The 24,667-nt window shown below is 42.1% G+C and overlaps 1 protein-coding gene across 1 annotated transcript in view; it reads right to left on the reverse strand.

The window, feature by feature from the left end:
* Positions 1-24,349, reverse strand: part of tmtc2b (transmembrane O-mannosyltransferase targeting cadherins 2b) — a 104,949-nt gene extending 80,600 nt beyond the window's left edge. Inside the window, exon 1 of the mRNA XM_080475957.1 lies at positions 23,840-24,349. Coding sequence (XP_080332083.1) covers positions 23,840-23,922 — 83 coding nt within the window. The 5' untranslated portion in view covers positions 23,923-24,349. The remainder of the gene's footprint in view (positions 1-23,839) is intronic.
* Between the last annotated feature and the right edge of the window lie 318 nt (positions 24,350-24,667).

Below are 24,667 nucleotides of genomic sequence, written 5' to 3' on the forward strand. Positions count from 1 at the left end.
ATTAGGGGATTTGCCACTTTTTGTGCAACCCTTTTCACTGCAGCTGTATAAACTGTGCTTTTATAAGGCAGTCGCAGTGGCATGAAACGCAAAATGGTAAAATTCACACAGTGTTGTCAATAGCCTTAAATCAGTCACTACCTTCCAGGTTTAACTGGGCGACTTGGTCAGTTCCCATGCAGACTGCCAACAGCTGCTCTGAGAAATATTGTGTTTATGGTTTCGTTTTCAGACTGGATAGAGGAAAAATAAATAAATAAATAAATAATGCCACTGGTGCTAAAAACTGTGTGGCGGCTAATAAGTGTTGCACGCGCTGACAACCAGGTTTTTCTTGTGCTCGGTCCTCCTATGGACCACCTGTTAGACGTGACGCTCATTAGGCCAGAGAGAGGGAGGCCACCATGGGGCTTTTCAACCAAAACAGTCAAGACTCATCCTGGAGGAATCCAGCAGTTAAAAAACACACACACTCACTGGAAAATCACTCAGACGATCTCATAAAAAACACACGCGACCGTCCAATCACACAAAATGTACCTTCATACACTGTTAAAATACACCCAACAAACATTTTTTTTTTTTTAAAGGAAAAACACTGGAGACGGTCGCTATTACCAGTCCTCAAGGACTCAGAGGCGCATTATCCAGCAAGCTGGGATTTGATTCTCCATCTCCTGCGTGACAATTTGCTAATGAAAACAGATTCTCACACCAGGGAGTAAGAATAAAACTTCCCAAAGCACACAATAGATGGTGTCTTGTTAACATTTTAGCCAGCCTTTTCTTTGATGGCGTTGATGTCGTTAGTGTTTATTGGCTTCCAGCACTAGAGACGGAGAAGTTTTACTTTACTGAGAGTTGAACCTCTGTGCAAGGATGCATCTACAGTATAAACCAGATCACATCCAAACACACTGAGTGCCAAGATCTCTGTCTCCTCCACCGTCATATATCATACATTAACCATATAATTTAACTTCACTTACAAAGGCCACATTCTTGGAAAGAGGTCATGACTGCATAAAAAAAAAATAGCCAAGATAGCAGCCGTCTGTAAGTCCCCTCCACTCTTTTGATAACCCATAATTCCGCTCACTCGAGCAAACAGATGATGTTAACCTCACCTCAGATATTTATAGGTGTTAAATGGGCACAAGCTGTTTCTTGACATCATCCGCCGGGGCTGTTTCCTATTTGTGCAACCCGTCTCGGGAAGCAGAGTGGCCCCCACCAGATTGTGGACGATGTTAGGTAACCCGCAAACTAGTTGGGAGTTTCAGGTTGCACTGTTTTGCATGAACACGGGAAGTTTTTCCAGGGGTAATGAGAATCTGTGCCAGCCCAGAGAGCGCACTCAGTGGGCCCCAGGGGCAGACAAAACAGCATTAAGTATTAAGGTTGCTTAAATGGAAAGAAATTCCCTGTGTCAACCCAATTTCCCCCACGAAGGAGCGAGGAATCTGTAATCTCAGAAATAACATGTTGACAGAAAGACTATGTTCGTCTTGCTACCGGTGTTGTGGGAATGATTAAAACAGTGAAGGGCAGAGGAATTACGCAGGCCCTAGTTTACGAGTCTCTGACTCACAAGGGCGCATTAGTCGAGATGAAATATTCAAGCCTACTGTGGGAATGAATAAACTTCTATCCCTACTCACCTCACAGAGTTATGTATGACAGCAATGAAAGTAATGACGCATACAATCGCACAAATTGAGCAATTTTTGTGAAGCAATAATTAGCTTTGAGACAGGAAACTGTCTTTTTGGATAATTCAGTGACAAAACATGTGTAGCACTTGAAGCAGTTCAAACATTATTTTCATGAATTCAACAATTTTAGGCCTACAATTCAAACAGACGTGCTCCCTCGAGGTATTTTTGGGAGGCCTATGCCTTTAATGTTCATTTCATCATCACATAAAAGGATCCGACAGCCACTTTCCTGAATCATCGCTGCACATTGTTTGTGCCAAAATGTCTTATCCGCGCCGCTCAGATGCTTTGCAAATTAGACATCACCAGTCCAATCAGGCACAGAAAACTGCATTTGTACGTGACAGTCATCTTTAGCTCGCCCACAGAGCAAACCAGAGCTAACAAGCCCGTTTTTATCCCCACTGATGGACCTAATTGAAAAATAAATAAAAAAATAGGGACATAGCAAGTGAGTACAGCATGTTAAAGTGAAAACAACAGAGAAAGGCTCGTGTACGGCAGCTGAACAAAACAGTGCGGTTTAATTATATGGACCTGGTGTTCTGTGAGATCCCTGATAATTGAGTTCAGGACTTTTTCAGAGGGAAAGATTTTCTGCCTGTTTGACCTCAAATAAATGGATGAATTAGGAGTGGGAGGAAGGTTTTATCTTGGGTATTCACCTAGTGAGTCATATACTATCCAGAATTATGTTGGGTCAAACATTTTTGAGTGCACACTTCGTGTTTTTTGTCCCTTTTAAATTCTTGACTTACAACCCAGGTGCAGAGAAATCCATTTAGCAGATTATTGCGATTATTTTCACTCATGCAAGCAGCGTGCGGTTTATGGATGTTTATGTCAGCTGGGTTAAAAGATGGGCTGTAAAATGTTACCATGACATTCACAGTGCCCAGCGGAGGAACCCCCAATGAATCTTTATTTATGTGACCCTTCAGTGGGACTGATCACTGCTCATTCACATGCACCTTGATTTTGGCATTTTTCCCGTTCAGGCTTGTCTGTAAGAAATGTTGTTTCTAGCTAACCACAAGCTCACATTACGCCTCAAAGTAGCTCTGGGCAAAAAGTACAACATTACTGAACTGCTAACATGGCTGTGAATTATTTATCAAGCCATTAAAAGGTTATTTGCAATAAATAGCGCATTGTCACAAAAACGCAAAGCCATGCCTCAAAGCTCGCAGTGAATTCATGGGGTCGGAACTTTGGCCCCGTTTACACGACAACTTCTTCAGAGTAAAAGCACAAAACTTTCGGCTCCCAAAGTGGAATTTTTTTGACAACGCTCGGGCTCCGTCTTCATTTAGATGGCGGTGACGCAGCTATTTTGCATGCGCACCACGGGCGTTGTAAATAGTTTTTCTGCACTTCTTCTACGAGTAGATGGACAATAACAACAATGGCGACCTTCAGCGTGTCGTGATTCCCAAGTCCATATTCACCCGAGACTTAGTAGCTTTATGGTTGAGTCACCTGTATTAGCAATCCAACTTCATTGTTCATCCATACAGACGTCCACGTGTTCGTCAATGTTAGTGTTTATGGTGTGTGTGTGTGTGTGTGTGTGGTTTCATTACAAAAAGAAGCAGCAGCACCTACTAGTGGCCCTGTCAAGTCAAGTCAACTTTATTTAAAAAGCACTTGAAAACCACTGCATCCTGCAGGAAAACATTGTTTGGCCAGCATTGCTGTGTAAACGCGAAACTTTTCTGAAAGGAAAGAAATGCAAAGATTATGTATTTTCACTCGGAAAGTTGTGTAAACAGGGCCTTAGAAAGTTGCCAAATCCCCACTATGAAGCTTTGACAACAAAAAGCCAAACACACATTAAATGATTCAGTCAACATTACTAGTTGTGTCAGTTTAAGAGAACAATCTGACCACAAAGCTCCAACCTTAATCCATCTGCTGGTAGCAAGGACCAAGCTAAGTCCTCATTTGTCAGTTGATTTACTTAAAATTCATTCCCTAAAGTTTGGTTCGAGCTCAGGCCCCTGATGTTGGCGAGCCACTGTGAGCCAATAAAGTACCTTCCTGCAGATGTAATGGAAACCCTGCTCTCTGCCATGCCTGTTATTCCACTACAACAGAGAACATTCCTGGAGCTCGGCAGATATTAAAAATTCAAGTCACGCAAACTATGCTAAAATGCCACACAGCGCACACATTTAGTTCGGCACAGTAGCCAAGAGCTGAAGCCAGACTAGACCTCTGCGTTTGTGGCTAAGAAATACACTCTGCAGTACTTTGGCGTGGCGGCTGGCAGCTGTGGATGTGTCGAAGAGCCAGCAGGAAAAGACAGCTAAAACAGTCCTTTCACTTCTAAAGTGGGGGGAAAAATAGAAGGAGGTCTCATTATTCTTGTATAACAGTGTTTTATGACGAAGAGGCTGGATTGAGGACTAAACATGCATATCAGTGGTAGGCAGGGGTAAGACGACAAAATCCTCTGCATAAGGAGGACGCCGTCTCCCTCCATCTTTAAATTCACAGGTATTGCCTCAAGGGCGTCAAGTGGGAAACCTTCAGCGAGAGGCCTTCAACAGCAGCACTTGAGGTGTGTTCGCTGGTCTTTATGAGGTGCAAAGTGAGCCATTATTCCCCCTCAAGCCCTTCAACTGCCTTTCCTGAGGGCGAAGACCTCCCTCTAAACCCCAAAGAAAAATAGATGTATATGGATTTTTATGACTTGAAAAGTGCACTTGCAAATGCCCTATGCCCTTTCTTGGCTGACTTGGAGGGGGATGTTGCCAAATTTCGCTCTGCATGGTCGGACTGGAGACTTGACATGCAAACAGATGCATGAAACATTTGCTCAAAGACAAAGTCTGAGCCCCCGAAAACAAACCAAACGGTCATTTCTTTAGCATCCTTGGCTTTTATTATTCATAGTATTGCAACAAATTATTTAGGCTTGGCCTCAGGAAATTCCATTCATATAATGGGATTACGGGACACCATTTCTGTCCACAATACCCATAGTATACACAGCGAGCGCCTCATCCCCAAGACATGAGCTCATCCATTTCTAATAGTGGAGAATTGCAGTTATTAATCCTTGTAAAAATGTGGGATTTGTCTGGATGTCTCTGTTCATTTAGACTGGGGCTCCATGTCAAGGCAGTGGATATTAAAAGCCTTTGTTGGGGATCCACATTGCATTTTATGCCTTTGATATCACTTACAATGATGGGCAGTTAAAAGAATAGTTGCCTGCCTGTAGTATGAAGAAACCACATGGTCAAACACATGGCCTGTAAAAACAAATGGCCTGTGTCACTGAGATCTGTTTTTTCTAATAACATTCCAAGTGTGGTGCGGCAAAACGGTTGGTTGATAGCGAAGGCTGAATGAGAACAAAGAGCCGCTGCACCATTTCCACACCCTCGTCATGTAGTATTGATCTTCCTGTGGGTCATGGATCTGCTTTTCTTTCACCCCACTCCTCTCTCTCCCTCTCCCTACACTCAACTACGCCTCCAGACTGTACTTGTCATCTCATTGCACAAAGCCAGGAGAAGCACTTTCACAAATCAATTACCAGCCCCTGGACCAGTTGGTTTATTTAGAGGCCACCACAGGCTCTTCATAAAAGGGGCACGACAAAACACACAGCTGCGTGTATACTGTATGTCATTTAAATCTTTAAAGTCGCACGTGTCTTTTCTCATTGCTAGCATCAAATATTTTTGTGCTACCAGGAAAACATATTAACGAAACGATTGTAGATCTCCAATAAAGGAACAGACTGACTACACTATGACTAATGTAGACATAATACATGAGCTTTAGTGGTTCACTGTTGAATCTAAAAGAGCTGTCAGTCCCATATCGGCCCATAAGAACACTTGGTTCTCAGAGTGCTGATTACTGGAGGTTCCTTGGTAGAAGAATGGGAGGCAGAGCTTTCAGCTGGCAGGCTCATCTCACGAGGAACCAGGTAGCACAGTCTCTACTTTTAAGGTTAGGCATGAATCTTACAGGTCTGGTTCAGTCCACGTGGGCCATTTTCTATTTAAGCTGCTGTAGGTTTAGACTGCTGGGAAAGCTTTACTAAACTTCTATCCTCTCCTTTTCTCACTCTCCGTACAGTGATCTTTCATCATCACAAGCCACTGACATTCTGTTGTCTCTGCTCTTGATGTCATCTCTCTGTATCTTCCTGTAGGATCTCTGGTCGCAGAACTGGAACTAAGACACCGTTTACACAGTTTTATGTAAAATTATGTCTGTTTATCCTATCCTTTTTCTTTCATTCTTTCCCCTCACTCCAACCGAAACAGCCAAAAGCCACCACCTCTGAGTCTGGTTCTGCAGGTTTCCTCCTGTTAAAAGGGAGTTTTTCATTTCTGACGTTACTTACTCATATAGAATAGTTCGTTTTTTGTCTGTGAAACAGCTTTATGATGATTGGGTTGACGGCGTGCTGATGGTCAATAAAACACAAATAAATATCAATAAACATTAATGTCTTTGCACTGGGCGAGGAAGCAAAAACACTTGGAGAAAGTCAATAACTGCAGAGAAAGAACATGCAAACCTCACATAGAAAGGCTCTAGCCACAAATGGAGTAGTTTAGTTAATTTTCAATCCCATGATAAGCAGTTTGATAGAATAAATAAATAAATAAAAAAGGAAGCCATTACTGTCATTGCACATTTCATATACAATGAAAATGAGGTTCAGCTTGTTCTGGAACAAATAAAAAGACAAAGTCACACAAGATCATTCAAATCAGTTGTAGCAGATTAAAAATGTAATGAGCTGTATCAGTTTAAAAAATATATGGATGTCAGAAAGAAAAAACTAAAGAATTCACTGTTCACTTTCCATTAAATATGTGACATTATAGGATTGGAAAAAGAAAAAGAAAAGAATCGGGCTAAATTTCACTCCATTCACAGCAAAGCTGGATAAAAGAGAAGCAGAATAATAACTCTGCACTAGTCAATCATATTCGTAGCTCCACGAAATCACAGAGCATTCAGGAAAAAAAATCAGTAGGTGCCTCCTGTACACTCTGCATCAGACTCAATCATTTCATGGGTATCCGAGAGAGAAGCAGGCGATTTATCGCCAGCAAAACTCTTCAGGAAAATGCAGCTGAAGACTGAGCTGGTTTTTCATCCAACTCATACTTGTCCCAATTAGCTGAATGGACCTGTAGGAAGTGTTCCAAAATAAACACTCTTAAATCTTCAACAAACAAATAGTCCTAATTGTCATCAAGGCAACTGCCAAGCAACACAAACCAGCACAGCTGAAAATACTGCAGCAGATATCGCTCTAACAATTCGGTCATATTAGAGGAGGATAGGTTTATTTGTAAAGAAAAGAAGCTTTGGCAAGAGATCCATCCACAGTTAGTGCGTCTCATTATGAGAGATTCAGTTATTTGGGCTAATCGATTGTGAGAGTCTGATGTGTTTTCCCACTGTTGGAAAGCCTCATTAGCTTACATCATTTTCAGCAAACACCACAAGGCATCAGGTTTCATTTCAGAGTTGTTTCGAAGCACGCAGCCCACTGTGTGCCCTCCATTAATAACAGACGGGCGACCTCCTAAGTATCCCTTAATGAGGGAGTTCTGAAAACACTCTAATCTGCATTTCATACAGAAAAGTGACAATGGAAATTGAGGGAAGCAGCTGAACACATCGGCTGTTTGTGAAAGTCGTCCTGAGATAAGCGAATAGAGATTTCCCAGTTACAATGTCACTGACAGCAGCACGCAGTATGAAGGAAGACAGATTCTAAAGGTTGCACTAAACTTACATCACAGCCACTTCAATTGACTGACAGTGTGAAACCACTGAGTTACTCCACAGTTTTGCATTAAGGGCTTTGTCACGCTCCACAGAATGTTTTGATGTATAGTGTTTACTGCAGTTTGATGGAAACTTTGAATCCATTATGATACCTGATATGCCATTATACGGTAAAAAAAAAATAAAAGATGAGAAGAGATTCAGATGTGAGGAAATATGAAAATTATACAGACTCCGGCTCTGTCTCAGTGTAGATGGGAGAGAAAGGCAGCAACCTTTCTGAAACGCCTTTACTGCACATGCACACAACAGCCGGAGGGATTAGTTCTTCTGCACATGCTCAGTAGATCGACAATAACAACCACGGCAGCCTCCAGGGTGTCATGACTCCCAGTCCATATTCTCCTGGGATTTAGTAGTTTTATTTTGACAGTCACTGTAATAACAATCCAACTTGGTTGTCTGTCCATATGAATGTCCGTGTTCTCCCATTGTTAATGTTTATAGCATATTATTCTCTGCGTGCATGTGTGGTGTGTGAGGTTTCAAAACAAAACAAGAAAAAAACATTGTTTCCAGCGTTTCTGCTGTTTCCATGTAAACAGCCTCATTTTCAAAACGTTGCCATGTAAACGTGAAACTTTTCCGATCCAAAAACGATGCATTTCCACTTGAAATGTCATATAAATGGGCCCTGAGAAGGTACTCAATTGCTCTGAGTGTTCTAAATATATACGTGACCTGTGCTTTAAGGTTTTTGGCTGTTAGACTGTGCAACTGCATTGAGGTCAACTGCAAACATTGTGCGTGCAATATTTTATCTTTGAAACTTCGGCTTCAAACATTAATTCTTAATCATTCAAAAAAAGAGAAGAGGGAAAAAAGAAAGAAATAACATGATCTTTGACCCGCTTTGATACACTTTGATCAGAATTTCAATTTCATGATGAAATCTTGGCTCAACATCAAATGCAACAAAAAAGATTTTCTTTTATGCCTTTAAAAATGTGGTTTAATTGTGAAATAAGGGAAACTCACAATGCTGTCATTATTTCCGGATTTAAGAGACTGAAGCTACAACACCCAGTTAGAAAGTTGTTCAAAGGGAAAGCACAAAAGAGCAACAGACCCGTGATCAGTGGCTAAAAGGTTTTAATCTCATCAAGACGCCGGAGGTCTGCCCCTTCTGCAAATAGTTCATCAGTGGAGTCCACTGACAGCTGCAGTGAGAAACGGCTCGAAACTCTGACCAGAATGCAAATATTTAATGATCGGAGGTGAACGGCCTGTTTTCGAGTTAATACGCACTTATCTATTTGGAGAATGCAGCTGTTAAGATGTGAAAAATGTGTGCTGTCCTGCGACTAATTACACGTTTTACAATAATTGCAGAGTGTAAGACGTCAATGTTACTGACAGTGTATTAACTGTTATCCATATGGCGCACATATAATTGTTTTCAGATTTGTATGAATACGTCTATGGGGTGAATGAAGCCGTAGTTCTTCCAGCAGCTCTGCCCAGGTCCACCTGTGTGACGCCAGAGACTCTGCAGCGAACAATGGTCAGTTCTATTTGAATCAAGTTGTAACTGGCAAGTTTCCCTGGAAAAGCTAAGAAAATTACAATCAGTGCTTTGAAAGAATAAATTATCATTTCAAACTGGCAATGAACTTTTAAAATTATCCAATTGTGTGAGACAGCAGCCTGTGTTTTGAAGAAAACCAGAGGTCTTCTCATGAGTGTATGAGATCACTCCATTGATGATTTTAGAATCATCAGACTGCACATTGTAAAAGCATTAGGCAAGATACCAATGAAAAACTAAAGCATATTAATTTTTTTATGGGTTTTTTGTGTCACATTTCTAATACAAGTGGATGTTATTAAAAGCGTGAAGCCTTTCCTTGCAGTAGGCAGGTTGTGTTGACCAAGCAAAGCTTAACCACAGCCCAGGAAAAGGAAGTCGCAATTTCACAGCAAGAAAGCCAAGTTTGCAGTTTAGTGTAAAACGGAGTGCCCATGAAATCAACAGCCAATTACACTGAAAAACCTGGACGTAAAAACCCATCTAAACTGAGAGAGGGGGATACATGTACATGTCAAAAGGATATACATGTTAAATATTTATAGAATTAAAGAAACCAAAGAATTGTGTCCAGCATTCATGTTTCAACTACTCTATATTTTCCATATCGCTATTCAAAACAATCATGTTTCTTTTAGATTTTTCTGAAAGGTCACCGGCAGAGTTAAGGCTTCTGCAGAAAATTGCTAGGACATTTCCACTGTTTTTCTTCCTTCAAAAAGTTTTTCTCCAAACTCTTAATGTACGAAAGAGACGACAAACTAACAACAGCTGGGATGATTTGTCTGCAGTCCAAGGCAACTTCAAAGCTGGTACAATCGACAGTCGTATCACAAGATTTTCAAACACCTCTAATCCACTGATGTTGGGTCGTTACCACAAATTAAAAGCTCATTGAGAAGGCAAACACGCCAGCGTGTGTCCCGCCAACTCATCTGTTCATGGTGACAACCGGTATCCATCATTCATCAGTGTGATTTACAGCCAAACATCTCCAGCCCTGGGGTGCGGGAATGCCACCAGAAACCTGAATTAGAATGAATTGCTGGATACATGAAAAAAAACTAAAAATCACAGCATGTGATGTTACTCAATCTTGTCAAAAAAGAATGAAAATCTGACACTTTTATATCAAAAACAGACTTTTTGGCAGAAAAATATATGATTTTATGACTCGGGAGCCAAAAGAAAAGATGCAAGACATTCATACTGAATTATAGCAGGGGTGTCAAACATAAGGCCCGTGGGCCAAAACCAGCCCGCCAAGCCAAGCAAATTGTAAAAATTTCATTCACATTGATTTTTTTGACAAGAGTAGCAGTTATAACGCATCATTGAGACCCGAGCTGAGATGTGTCGGCGATGCTACTATGAAAGGCAGCTACCTTGTTAACGTGCATAATGCAACAGCTATAAGAGAAGTTTTTCTTGGACATGTCATTAAATTTAGCATGCATCATTAAAATTGGCAAAATGTTAAGATTGTAGTCATTTTCCATAGTAATAGTTTGGTTTTACAAAAATATAGACATTTTCATAATTTATACTCTGGGCCACAAGAAAGAAAAACATTAAAGTTTAAATTTAAAGTATATCATGGCACTATTTTACCAGTCCAGCCCACTCAAGATCAAATTGGACTATAAGTGGCCCCTGTACTAAAATATATTTGACACCCCTACACTATAAAAGACACTCTCAACAGAAAAAAAAAAAGAGAATGGATTCTGTGACGGCAGCAGGAAGAAATGATTGAAATCCTGCATCAACTAATAAGGAACAGCCATCTGTGTGCTCACGGGGAAGCAACGGTGCATTATTCTTTTGCTCAAAGAAAAAAAAAAAATCAAAAAAATCAATAAGCTCTCAGTGATCTGCCTATCGGTGACGCTCGCTCTTAATGAAAGTGAGAACAGCCGCTTCAGGATGTGCCGTTTAGGAGGTGACATAACAGCAGCGCTAATCAAGGTCTATTCCCTCCACACAACAGAGTCGTGTCTCGGGGGAGCGGGTCAAACCCACACAGAAAGTACCTGAGGCCTGCCTGCGTTGCTTCAGCTGTCATGTGGAAGAGTCACAAGCCCCATCAATCAAGCAGAGTGACGGGCTCTGTGCATTAGCAAATGTTTCCGAGTCGTGCAAAATGAGCAGCGGAGGCAGGGAGAGAGCTGCACAAGTCATTTAATCTTGTGTTTAGTGCTGATAATGTATTTTTCTTTACACAAGTGCAAGAAATCTGCCAGCAGCATGAGATAATTTCACTTCTTCCCAGACAGAAATGCGCTTGCCGCAAGTTAGCTTTTTGATAGAGCTGCCACTATCCTCAAGGCATAATTTGTCTTTTTGTCAAGATAGCGGAGCTTGTTTCTAAAAAAAAATAAAACATTAAACTTGATCGTGGGGGGAAAAAAAACCCCAACCTACTAAGTTTCACATAATTTTGGCAGAAAGAGGAAGAGTTTGAGGTTTCTGAGTGATGGCTTGTTTGAATAGACATGCATGGGGGGGTTGGCTGGGGGCGAGGGGGTTCTTCATCTCCGACCCCAGCAGTGGCTTAGAAAAAATGATAACAAAGCTCACAAGCCAGAAGTGCGGAGTAAGGAATTACCTTAAACTGCTTCCTAATTAAAACAGAAACTGATGTTTCTACCATGTGGTCCGAGGGACATGTGTCTACTATAAGTGCAGGACACATTTAAAAAAGAGGTACTTGGGCTCCTCTGAACATCTCATCATGTTCATCTTGTTAAGGAACATGCAGCTGCAGTTCAGAGTCGAGACGACACGTGTGCACCAAAGGTAGAAATGGATAGCCTCCAGGCTTGAACAATCAGGAAGCAGACTTCCTTCTAATGCCAGTCGTTCGTCTTTGCTTTTCGCCTCGATTCTCTTCTCTCCTTCCAATTAGAAATTTATTTTTCTTCAGAGTACCTTTAAGGAGTCTCGTTCATTCATTCTTCTGTCAGAGCAGCTGACAGTGCTCCTTCTCCACATCCTCAAATGTAAGAAAAAAAAAAAAAAGAAGTCTCACACACTGTTTCCTAATCTAAACTTTTTTTCTCTAACCAAAAATAAATGCAGGCCAATTGTATGTATTCACCTCCAGATGAAAAAAAAAAAAAAAAAAAAGAACGACCTCACTTTGCAGAATCGCCGGGAGGGAAAGTCGCACATGTAAGTAAAAAGGTCAAAGATGAGGAGAAACAGCAGAGCAGCAAGATACTGACGGGTCAGTGCCCTGCCAAAATAAACCCCCGAAATCAAGCCTGTAAACAATCATGATCCCATCAATCAGTCACCGGCTTGATTTTATTCGTCATGACAGAGAGGGACGGGAAGAGAGTGAATGAGAGAGTTGGCTCTGTGCGTGAAATACAATACAACGCAAGCTGTTCTCCATCTGGAGGGATGTCAGACTCGTCTGCCTCACCAAGCCATGACAAGCTACATTAGAGGCTGTCAATTTCCACCATGTTTGATTGGATTTGGTAATACAAGGGCACCGCTCTGAATTTGCTAAATATATGTCACAGAAAAATCAAATGTTTAATATTGACAAGTTCAACGTTGTGCAGGTGCAGCAGGTTCAGAAAGAAAAGGTACATATAGAAACTTTAGCAAAAAGCCAGAATCAACAGTGGAAACTCACTCTATGTATTTATCTAGTTTCGTTCTTTCATAACCAACACAACCATTTAGTAAAAAGCCCCCTAAAGCTGAGATTACAGCTCTGGATTGGATTCAACTTTTGCCCTGTACCACTGCAGCTATTTGATGAAAGGCTTGGAGGCTTCAAAAAAACTAAACTATTTTTATAAAATTCACTTAAAGGAAGCTGTTGGAGAACCTGGACTAGACTGGCCGGCTGGTTGTAAATAACCTGTGGTGTCCCAGAGGGTGGCATTCTGCAGGCTGTTGTGCATTGCATGCATTTTGTCAGGTCCTAAAGCTACGCTTTGGGTTCCCGGGGCTCAACAGTATCAATTAGAGGCAGCTTGTGAAACGATGCGCCTCCTCCGTTGCCGTGGTTGGGTGAGAGGTAGAGAGTGAGGGAAGAGAAAGGCGGGAGGCAACTCCTACAGCCGAGTCTTCATTTTACCCTGCACGGCGACAAGAATACAACAAACGACGAGTGCATCCTATTTTCCTTTCTGTCTTCTAAAGTGCAGAATAACGCCATTCTCTACAAACCCTTCAAATCACCGAGCGTCTCAGGAGGCCCATCTTCATCTGAGTCCCAGTGTTACAAGCCTAAGGGGAGCAGCAGGTTACCCACAGTGGCTAAACTGGCTAAACCACAGGCCGTACAGTCCATCTGACTCACTGACCACACTTAAGAAGCACAAGATACTGTAATTGTATGTGAAAACCACCTAAACCACAATACTAACACAAGTCAGTGAGTGTCCACATGGAAGTATCCTCGAAAGAGGAAATGAGGAATTGACAAGGAATGAAATGATGTGAAAGAAACTGAAAATATTCACACATTCAGCTACAATTATCACATCTTTAACACCTCTTGAGTTCAATAGATTTGTTTTCCCAGCTGTCCTCTATGAGAGATTTCACTGAACTTGCTGCAATGTAAAAAAAAATTAAATAAATTCTTTGTTTATTTTACCGGAATATCTTGGATGTGGACCTGCTTCTATTCGTTTTTATACTGATACAACCTCTCGGCAGCAATAGCCCCCAAGACACCACACATGTGAAGTAAAATGGAAGTGAGAACTTCCTTAACCCTTAAGATTGAATGTGTAGCTGGGTAGCACTGCTGTGCAGCGGAATACCAAAAAGCAATCAATATCTGATCAGTTTTATTCACAACTGTCAAACATACCATCAAACGTCACCCTTTCTGGTATGTGGACTACATCAAAATATTTTTTTCTTTCAGTCTTCTAGATAAGATCTGGCTGCAAATTGAGACCAAGCAGAGTCTGGAGCAGCAAGAAGGTTAAAAAAAAAAAACCAAAGAAAAACAGCACAACTCTAAATTAAAAATATTTAATCAGTTCTCTTAGCTTTGGCAACTTAAAGCAGATAACCTTTTCCAATCTGATTATTGCCAAGTGTACTGATTGACACATGATCTTTCCAGTAATACCACTAAGCCACATGAAATGAACTGAGCTGGCATATTCATAACACAGTTGAGCTTCTTTGAGCGTACCAACTGTGAATCCTCTGACCTCGTTCCCGTGTCTCTCCACTTGGAAGCAGAGCCAAAGCTCGGAGAGCACCTACCAGAGCACGCACCACAGTAATGAGTCTGCCCAATTGGTTGTGACAGGTTAGATCTGCATTGCTGCAGTCGCTTTCTGTTCCATTCACACTGTGAACATTGAGGTCTTGCTTCTTTGTCCCCTCATAAACAACACGCCAACACAACCAGGGATTAATTCCCCTCTATTTGGCAACAAATGGCTTCCTTTACCGAGTCCAGAGAGAACAGAGGGACCACACAGACCCTTCTTCTTACAATGAACAAAGGCTCAGCCTTCCGAACTGGCCAGCTTGTGTCATAACCTTAACGGATTGAGTCAGTGCTCCTCGACAGAGAATACCACTGAGATCGAGAGGCAAAGTGCGAAAGGGGGCCTTCTCCTCTTCCTCACTGAAAAGGACAAACTATTGCATCCTTGTTGGATATGGGAGACAGGGGAGTTTTTGTTTCTAATGGCTTGGGGTTCTCTGCTTACACGTCGTGCTCCCACTCATCCACAGTGCTGTTAATCCCATTAATATGAAGAGGGCCAAGAGCCTGAGAGTAGCCATGGCTTAAGCGCCATCAGCCAGCATTAACCCTGGAAATCCAAACCCTTGTCTAGACCCATTAACAACTTAACCCAACGCAGTCACATCATTTAAAAATGCATGTTTGACGATGCCTGTGTAACCTGTCGTCAACCTTAACTAATCAGTGCACTCATTAAAGACAGGACTCTTAAAGTACATGGAGCTTGCATACCAGATTCAGAAGCTCTTGTCGTGAATTCAACCAATCTATATAAGTATTTATTTAATTTTTTTCATAAAAGAGCTCATTAGTTCAACTCATATTTCTTGGGCGCTTTAACGCCTTTCTAACTCAATTTAACTGTTGTGTTGAACTTCTGCCACACAATACTGAATGTGGAAAGGATTTGCTTGTTGAACGATTAGGTCTGGAATTGCACGTTATTCCCATTTAGGCACTTACATGTGTGTTTTTTTGACTCTTTGTAGTACATGGTCTGTGCCGCTTTAACCACATGACGTATTAGCCGAGATAATCTGTTGGCTTTTAATTAAATAGCCAAACGAGGAGCACTGCGAATACTCAACGAGGACTAAGGTCAACGTCATGTGCAGTTCAGCAAGGACAATCTCTAATGCCTCAATCCACCACCGGGTAGCAAACCCGACAGCTACATATGCTCCATTTCTCATCCTACTGCATACCAGGCGTTTGATTACAAAGCACCAGAGCCTGATTAATGCAGCTTAAAAGCAGCTTGCTCTGGCCTGGCGAGAGCACAGTGAGGGCTTTCAAGAAACGGTGGGCATGGCGACTGCTCATGATCAGCTTTCAGTCCAAGAGTACGACCAATGGTGGAATGCTGCAGCACTTTGCAAATAATGAGCTGAAGTGGAAAAGATAAAGGAGTCTCAAACACGCCAAATGTATTCGGTATCACCTGGCAACAGATAGCACTGCGTGATCAATTGTAGATCAACTATCGCAGGTATTTAAGAGTCATGGATGTATCATGTTTCTCCAAAGTCTAGACACCATCTGGACCTGGAGGTTAGAGGTGTTGAGTATTCCCTGTGTAAAAATACCACTCAGGATTACTATAATTAAGAGAAACACTTGGACTATTACTTACAGGTAGAACCATGTTCAGCATTATAACCTGCTACTGTTCACACACTAATCAGGCTTTAGCACAGTAATGTCTAAAATGCTTACTTAAATCATAGCTTAACATGTATATTTTGCATTTGTGAGAGGCTTCTAACTGGCTCAACAATTGGAGAACTAAAAAATATATCATCAAACACTGAACATATATCAGGATATGGTGGCTGTACATAAGCTGAAGGTGAATGAGATTATAATTTCACAATGCTAATGGTAATGACAGACTATAGTGAGGCCGATTTACCACCACCACCATCATCATCATCTTATTTGAATGTGTTTCCATGGTAACATGTGCTAATTGGCTGCACATTATAAATGAGAAGCAGGCACATGGAAATTTCATCTCTAAGCACTGCTCATATCAAGGTTATAAAGATACAGGATAGCCCACGCTATCAGAACTGATGCTCTGGGGGCCTTTATTATACTGCACTGAACAAACTTTAACAGCAATATTTCCAAGAGTACAGTACAAATATTTGTCTCACTTAAGGAAATACTGCTGAATCTCAAGCTAATAATAAAGACACAGAAACAAACGCAATACAACCCGATTTGTGTTCAAATATTGTCAAATTCAAAAGAGCACTTCAGAACATCTCTGTTTCTTCCAACAGATCTACTGGAGAGAGAGAGAGAGAGCGAAAGAGTTCACCTCAGCACAGTCTGATCCATCAATACGTCGAAACTGTCTCTTCCCTCACAGCCACAAAGAGGCCTGTAGAGTTTATTGAACTGTTTTGCAAGTCAGAATGGAAATAAATGGAAAAGGAAGCCCCCTCTAAGTGTAGAGGAATGCTCTACTCTTCTCCAGTGTGTGTTTCCACGCTTTAAAACATGTTATGAAGTACACCGATAAAACACATTCTCAAGTTTGATCGGTATTGCACATTTTCCAAATATGCAGGTATTTTCAGATTTTCCCTCTCTACTCCTACCACAGGGAACGCAGCACCAACGCCAGCATTTTTAAAAGTGAACTTCAGGAGGTAAAAACACTGGGATACAGCATAATGTTGACGTGCTGTAGACCCGATGACAGCCAGGGAGAGAGCGGAGCATCATATGAAGTCAGCTGTTTTCTATTAACCTATTTATGAACTCTCACCATCTAAAGATGCTTCAAGTAATTCTGTGGGGTTTTGTTGGTAAGAGAACCACATCGGAAAAACCACTCATTAATGGTATTTTTAGAAACAAATGCAGCCTTTCCAGGGTATCTTGTCTTGCGCGTGGGGTGATGGCAAAAATAATAATATCTACTCTTACTGGCTGGAAATGAGAGCTTCGGAAAAATGTAGTAACAGTCTGTTTGTGGTCAAGTCTGAGCTGATGTTTTGGGGCTGATGTGGCATGAGTAATGACAAAGGTGAATCCTCATACTAAGGTAAAATATTAACAAATAAATTGAAATTAGGTTGAAAAGCACCTGATATTAATTGCAAATTTGCAGCTTCCGGTTAAATCTGGTGGACGGTAAATGTATCTTTATGATCTGAAAATCAGAAACACCCACTTTGTCTTAACTGAGATTATCTACGAGAGAAAGTGTTGGGCCAACAAGATTGGGCAGGATGCCTCCCACATATCTCCTTCCCCTCCTGCCAACACTCCCTGGTAGTCTGAGGGAGGAAATGCAGGAACAAAGGTTCCTCCTGTCGACAACAGATTCATCACAGCAGAAAAAAAGCCGATACCACACTGGTTATGGGTGCTATTTATTACCTGGCTGTGTTTTGGGGTTTTTTTAATTGGCGTTTAGAGGTACAACATATTTTTCTTTTAATATGTGGGTGGATGGATTGAGAATATAAACACTTGAATTTACACATATACATAGTGAAAAGCATTTGGAGTTCCGTTGCTTTTGGCCGCAGTAAAAAAAATGCAATTTCAACATTGACTTCAATAGTGTAGAGCAGATTTTTGTTAAAAAAAACAAAAAACAGCTGAATACTATGGCTGAAAACACTGTGAAAGCAGTAAGAATGAAGCAAAATAGTCAAGCTGCGAGCCATAAAACCAAAGCAATGAGTTGAATCGCGCTGTAAAGATCCTTAAATTAGAAACAAGCGGCAGAATCAAGTGATAATTCCAAGTTGGTTTTTCACTAAAAGGTGTCACTAAATTCAGTTAAAATACAGATTATAGCCACATTGAAATTAAGACTTTACATATACGCGTGTTAATTCGTCCCAAAGCCATCTTCGCTGACTAGTCTGTGCCGTCTATGTCACTGGGAACTTTGATGTCTCCATCCTGGCAACTGCAAGCAAACACAACATCCTCCATTTGAATCCACTTCAAACGTTCCCCTTCAAACTGGTGAAGGAAGGAAAACCCTTAACGGCTCACCAAATGGGACCATCTGGAGGCACTGGATGATGAGAGCTGAAGGCCTAAAAGGTTTTTGGGGCGAGTTGAAGGGAAGGCAGACAGAGAAAGAGAGAGAAAAGGAAGACAAGCGGAGCAGCTCCATCCACAAAACCATGTCGTGAGTGGCTCTCTGCAAGCAGGACGGTAATTACAGGGCGCAGACAGAGAAAGCCTGACGGGGGAAAAAAAAAGTGGGGATACTCAGACTGCTGGGTTGCCGCCCTTTGGGTCCTCAACATAACCACAATGCTAAGCAGCCAGTCCTACAGTTTCAGGCTGTGACAGTAGGGTTCCAGATCAGCGAGGGATGGTCATCCACGGGTGGAGCCAAGTCCACGACGTCAGGCCAGGTAGGTCAGCACAGGCCACACACAGACGGCAGCTACACATAAAGAGCAGCGCGGTGGTTTGTGTCATGACTAGGATGTTTTGGTTCACTTTCTCCATCCATCTGGGCGTCTTCTGCCCCAACACTTCAACTCTTGCCACCGTGTAAACCGGGAGAAAATAACATTTTCGGAGAATGCTCGGGTTGCTGCTGCGCATGTGCACAATGGCCATAGAAAATAGTTCTTCTGCACATGTGTGAGTAGATGGACAATAACAACAATGGCGGCCTCCGGAGTGACATGACTCCCAGTCTATATTCTCCTGGGACTTGGTAGTTTTATATTTGACAGTCACTGTAATAACAATCCAACTTGCTCGTCTGTTCAGACAAATGTCATTGTACTTCCATTGTTGATGTTTATAGTGTATTGTTCTCTGTGTGCTTGAGTATGTGATTTCATTACAAAAAGAACCAGCAGCAACCACAAGTGGACTAACATGAAAACTACATTGTTTTTAGCGTTTCTGCCGTTGCTGTGTAAACATAAAACTTTTCTAAAACGAAAACACCAAACTGATCTGTTTTCTCTTGAAACGCTAACTATTGTAGACGTCAGAAGGCACACACACACACACACACACACACACACACACACACACACACACACACACACACACACACACACACACACACACACACACACACACACACACACACACACACACACACACACACACACACACACACACACACACACACACACACACACACACACACACACACACACACACACACACACACACACACACCAATTTCACAGTACCTCCTGAGGAAAACCGGAGCAGCCAGACAAAACCCAGGTACGACATACAAACTCAGCCCAGACTCAAACTAACTCATGAAGTGCTAACATTCTTGATGCTCCATTCTTTTTTAGACTTGGGCGGATGCACGAGGAATAAACACACAACCCGAGTCAGAAGTGCCCACTCAAACATGTTGCTGATTTCATAAAATCCTGCAAAAACCAACAAAGAAGTAAATAAATTCAACACTAATGTTTTCCATAAACATGTTGGTTTGATCATTACACAAGATGAGTCACCGCACGAAGCCCTGGGTGGCTGCTCATGAAGCAAGACCTCACATCTACATCAACGAAGAGCATTTTGGGTATTCTCCCAGTCCCTACTTCTCTAATAAAAGTTCTTGAGGTATGATGCAGCATGTTGACTCCCCCCTCTGCAGCCCACTATAAATTACAGCTCATGTCCAGGGAGGCTGCGTCCTTCACTGTGACCTGAAACCTTCACACAACCTCACACAGCCAAATTATACAACATCACACAAGGTCAGACAAATGAGGTGGGTGGAGTTCATCACATCCATCAAGCCCCCTGACAAACACGTAATAATCCAGAAATTCTGCGAGAGAATGTTAAGGTGGAATTTATATCATAAATACAGTTTCTGTTACTGTGAAGTGAAGCAGGATTCCGTGCTAGTAGTAGACATTCCAAGTCTATAAGGCTTGATTTCTCTATCGCCCTGCAAGTTTCTGGGATGCAGGCTTCACAGTAGCTGGCAGTATATTGCACCAGTATTTCTCCTCCGACATTTCTCCGAGCTCTCCCAATTCCTTCAGTCAGCCCTAACGGTAGATTATAGCGGCGGAGAGATATGAGCTACATGACGTATGATTCCCATTTTCCAGCGCAGGTGTCAAAGCCATGTATGTGCTAATGATGAGTGTGTCCAGGGGAGGGAGAGGAAAAGCTCCCTCCACCCCCGGGGGCCATTTGGCACCGCCGAGCAGGTCACTCTTCCAGGCTGTCGTTTCTATCAAGGGAGGAGCCGTGACTCGGTTGCGGGGTCAGAAATCTGCCTTGCATGGGATAATTTATTTATTTTTCCCACCCATGTACCCTGGAGGATAAAATATCAATAACATGTTAAGTGCTTATTTTCTCTATTAATTGTGACCTCCTGCTGGCCTTGGGAACTTCGTACGGAGGGTAATGAGTGACCAGTAAGCACACATTTGATAAGAAGTGCGTAATTGAGGACAGAAAAATTCACAGTTGAACTTTCCCAAGCATGAAATCATTAAGTATTCCACACCGAAACTATCAGTCGATCGATGGCAAATCCTCAGGTGTCTTTTTTTTTTTTTTTAACTGCAAGCTTCCCAGCCCCCACCACTTTTGCAAAAGCTCCAACACACACACACACCACAGTCTTGGACTTTAACTCTAAATCACCAGCTGAGTTAAGTCTGTGTATTAGTTTCACAGCCGCGAGCAAACAGGGAACACGATCCGTCTTCTCACGCAGAGAAATCAATGCTGCATTATGACCATTATAAATATTCACATAGGTTTTTTACATAAACAGTCAATAAATGGCGAAGAGATTCTGCTTTATTCAAACGCACACTGAAGAGAACTGAAACCACCGAATGTTATCTTTAAGCATGCAATCCTACAAAGTGTCCAATCGGTTTGTGAAAAAAACATTATCTCACTGATTCATAAATTACCGCCGAGCTTAAATAAATTAATCTGCAGGCCGCGGGGTGTTAAGTAGTGGAGCACTTGTTTGATTTATCGCCATCACACATTCTGCATTTTCCATCATGACAGCTCCTCTACCGTCGCAAAGTCACATCTTTTTTTTTTAACCTCCTTTCTCGACGGTAACACAATATTTGCAAGTTAAATTCATCCTGTATGTCCAGGACTGTTTAACAAAACGATATATCTCTGTGGCATCCGCCCTTCCTCCAGCTCCGTCCCTCCCCCTTCAGCAGAGCCCGAGGGGACAGGAGATGGCTGCTAATTGCAAGCCTGAACACATAGTGTTGAAAACAGATAAGACTGGGTGACTGCAATTTGAAAAAGAAAAAAAAAAAAAAACATGTCAAGGAGAGAAACATATGTAAGAGAAAATAAGAAATATGCACTAACTCGGACCCAAAATCTCATAATAATTTTATAATGTTAACACCTCCTTACAGGATGATCAAGGTTTCTGCCTCGGAGACGCCACCAAGCAACCGCGCAGCAGCGAAAGCCGCTCACCTCCTCGCAGACACTCCCCGACAGCTTTATGGACCCAAACAACCATATCTCTGGCACACACTGTGTCTGAATCACCTGACCTAAGCACAAAGTACAAACGCACGGCAACACATCCACCCGAAAAGTATGAGACTTGTAGCAGAGAGGCCTTGGGGGAATGTGCTGAGCAGGAAGCGCTCTATATATGGAGCAGCAAGCGAAGTTGTACAGGAAATACACTACTGCTTGATTTGCTGGGGTGTTAATGTCCTGAATGTTCGCTCATCCGCATCCTCTGGGTGCGTTTTAACCATTAAACAACGCTTGTCATAAATACAGAGCACATGTATGCAATACTAAACTTATAATGAGAGATTGCTGTTAATGTATGTATTGAGGATGCAAGAATACACTGATGGCAGAAAAATGACCTACATCAAGGCGTGGATGGTGAATAAAGAGCTGGAGGCACTGACAACCATTCAGCCATTAAATATCAAAAGGCCAGCTCTGAGTAACGCATTACTACAACAGCTGAAGCCCACAGGACTGCTGGATTCCAGCAGACAGGGTGACAACCTAATTTAATTTAATAATAAATTTAAAAATAAAATAAAAACAAAATCCATGCTGAAAGTTTCAGCAGGAAGCACGTGCAGGACAAGTTGGAAACTGCTGCAGAGCGAGGAGAGGGGAGACACTTTCTCTCCTCCAGAGATCAATTAACTACACAGCACATCTCAGGACTTTGAGTGAGTTCAGACTCTGGAGAGTTCTGGACTTTGCGCAGAGATCTCGCTTCATGCCGCCTATGTATGGCTGATTTTACAGTTCAACCTGTGGGGAGAACGGATACAAAGCCTTATATGTAGAGAAATATAAACAGTCTAGTTAATCCTGGGGGTTGAAGTAATGGATTACAAATACCCTTATTAATGTAGTGTTTTTGTGTCAGTCAAGTCTGTGCCTGAGTCTGTTACCTTTTGATCCATATCAAATGGCAATAATCCACAAAAATCCTGTTATAATTAATACTTTGAGTAGTTCTTTTGAGAAATCTACTTTTCACTTGTACGTGTTTTTAATAGTACTGTCTAATAATTGTGTTTAGTTTGAACAATGCAACTGTACTGATGTTACACTACTGAAGGAATCACATTCAGAAAAAAACTGCATTCAGTAATAACTAATACTTTCAGTAGTTTCTGAGAAAAGTCGCTTTAGCAACAGTACTTCTACCTACAATTTGTTTATGTGTTACAGCAGCAGTTGCACTTGAGTACAGACATTCAGTGTTTTTTTCACATTTGGTGAGTACACAGGAATGATACACTAAAAGAGGTATTGTTTTCCAAACAGGCTACGTTATTATTATTATTATTATTATATTTATTATTATCATTATTAGGGTCCGAGCACTGACAGTATAGGACCCTATATATTATCATAATTTTGATTTGCAATCCAGGCCATGTAACAGTAGCTGTACTTGGATACAACTCTTCAGTGCTGTGATGAATAAACAGAGCTGCAGAAACTTTACCCTAGTAGAGGGAATACCTTTAAGAAACGCCTTCATTACAAGTAAGTTAAGTTGAGGGTGATTTCTTAAATGCTTGTTATTGCAACTATAGCCACACTGAACTCTTTCTACCTGTTTAACACACAAGGCGATGCAGAATGTTCATCCTGATGGTATGAAATTAACCGATCTACTGAGCTTCGCCGCACTCAAAGCGAGACACGTGTCTGCGGGAGTGTGAAGGGTGGCGGCGGTTTTCAAAACAGTGCGGCGTTGGCGTCACTCGTCAGTCCTTCACACTAGTGATACCTGATGCCTGCATTCAAACTCGCACAGATCGTCGAGGGGCTCAGCTGAGACGCTGCTGGAACACTCAGAGTTAGTGCAGCATGGCGATTAAAAGCCTGTCATCGTCACTGCTGCTCTGCAGGACGGATCCCGGTCCACACACCCCCACACACACACACACTGATGTTAGCGAGGTGGCTTTCTGTCTGTCTGTCTGTCTGTCTGTCTGTCTGTCATTCATTCATTCATTCATTCATTCACCGGTGTACCTGTCATCGTAGCAGAAATCGGCGCCCAGAGTGTTGACATACAGGACCAGAGCCACGGCGCTGCACAGCAATTCTGCAAACATCTCTGTCTCGCACACGCGCAGGGGAATAAGAACCAAAAAAAAAAAAAAAGAAAAGGAAATAACATAAAAATAAAAGATGCACAGCGAGACAGAGACGAGCGGCGAAATCCCGGTCTCGGTTCCCTCCTCAGTTCCCGTCTTTGTCAGGATGTCTCTGCGAAAACAAGTCCATCTCGCCCCCCCATCATCCTCGCTGAAGTGCGCAAAGTGGATAATCCGAAGGTGGCTGTCTCTCTAACCCATGTTGGGTCTGAGCCCGAGAGCGTCTGTTACCCCGCTGAGAGTTGGGCAGAAAATAAAACAGGAGCAGCGTTTAGTGAATCTGTGACAACATGCCGCCGCACGCCTCCCCGACACTCACACACACACACTCACACACACACACTCACACACACACACTCTGTCCCTCTCACACACAAACACACACACACATAGAGGAGGAGCGCTCTGATGCGCAGCGGCCGCTGCTGGAGGAGCGTCTCCAGGCGCATGAAGTCACCACAGAGGACTGAGCAGGTTCCGGTATAGCGCTCAAAATATCAAAATAAAACGTCGTTACAGGGATTTTCGTCGATACCGGCGGCAAAAAATTTATGAAACGAAACGCTTCCAGAAACAGTCAGACCGTCTTTAATCAGTGAGTGAGTGGACTGTGCGCAACTTTACGCACCATTAATCTGTCATTTGCTCTCTCTCTCTCTCTCTCTCTCTCTCTCTCTCTCTCTCTCTCTCTCTCTCTCTCTCT

Source organism: Lipophrys pholis (genome assembly GCF_963383615.2).
Source record: "Lipophrys pholis genome assembly, chromosome: 11".
In the NCBI taxonomy this organism is placed as follows: Eukaryota; Metazoa; Chordata; class Actinopteri; order Blenniiformes; family Blenniidae; genus Lipophrys; species Lipophrys pholis.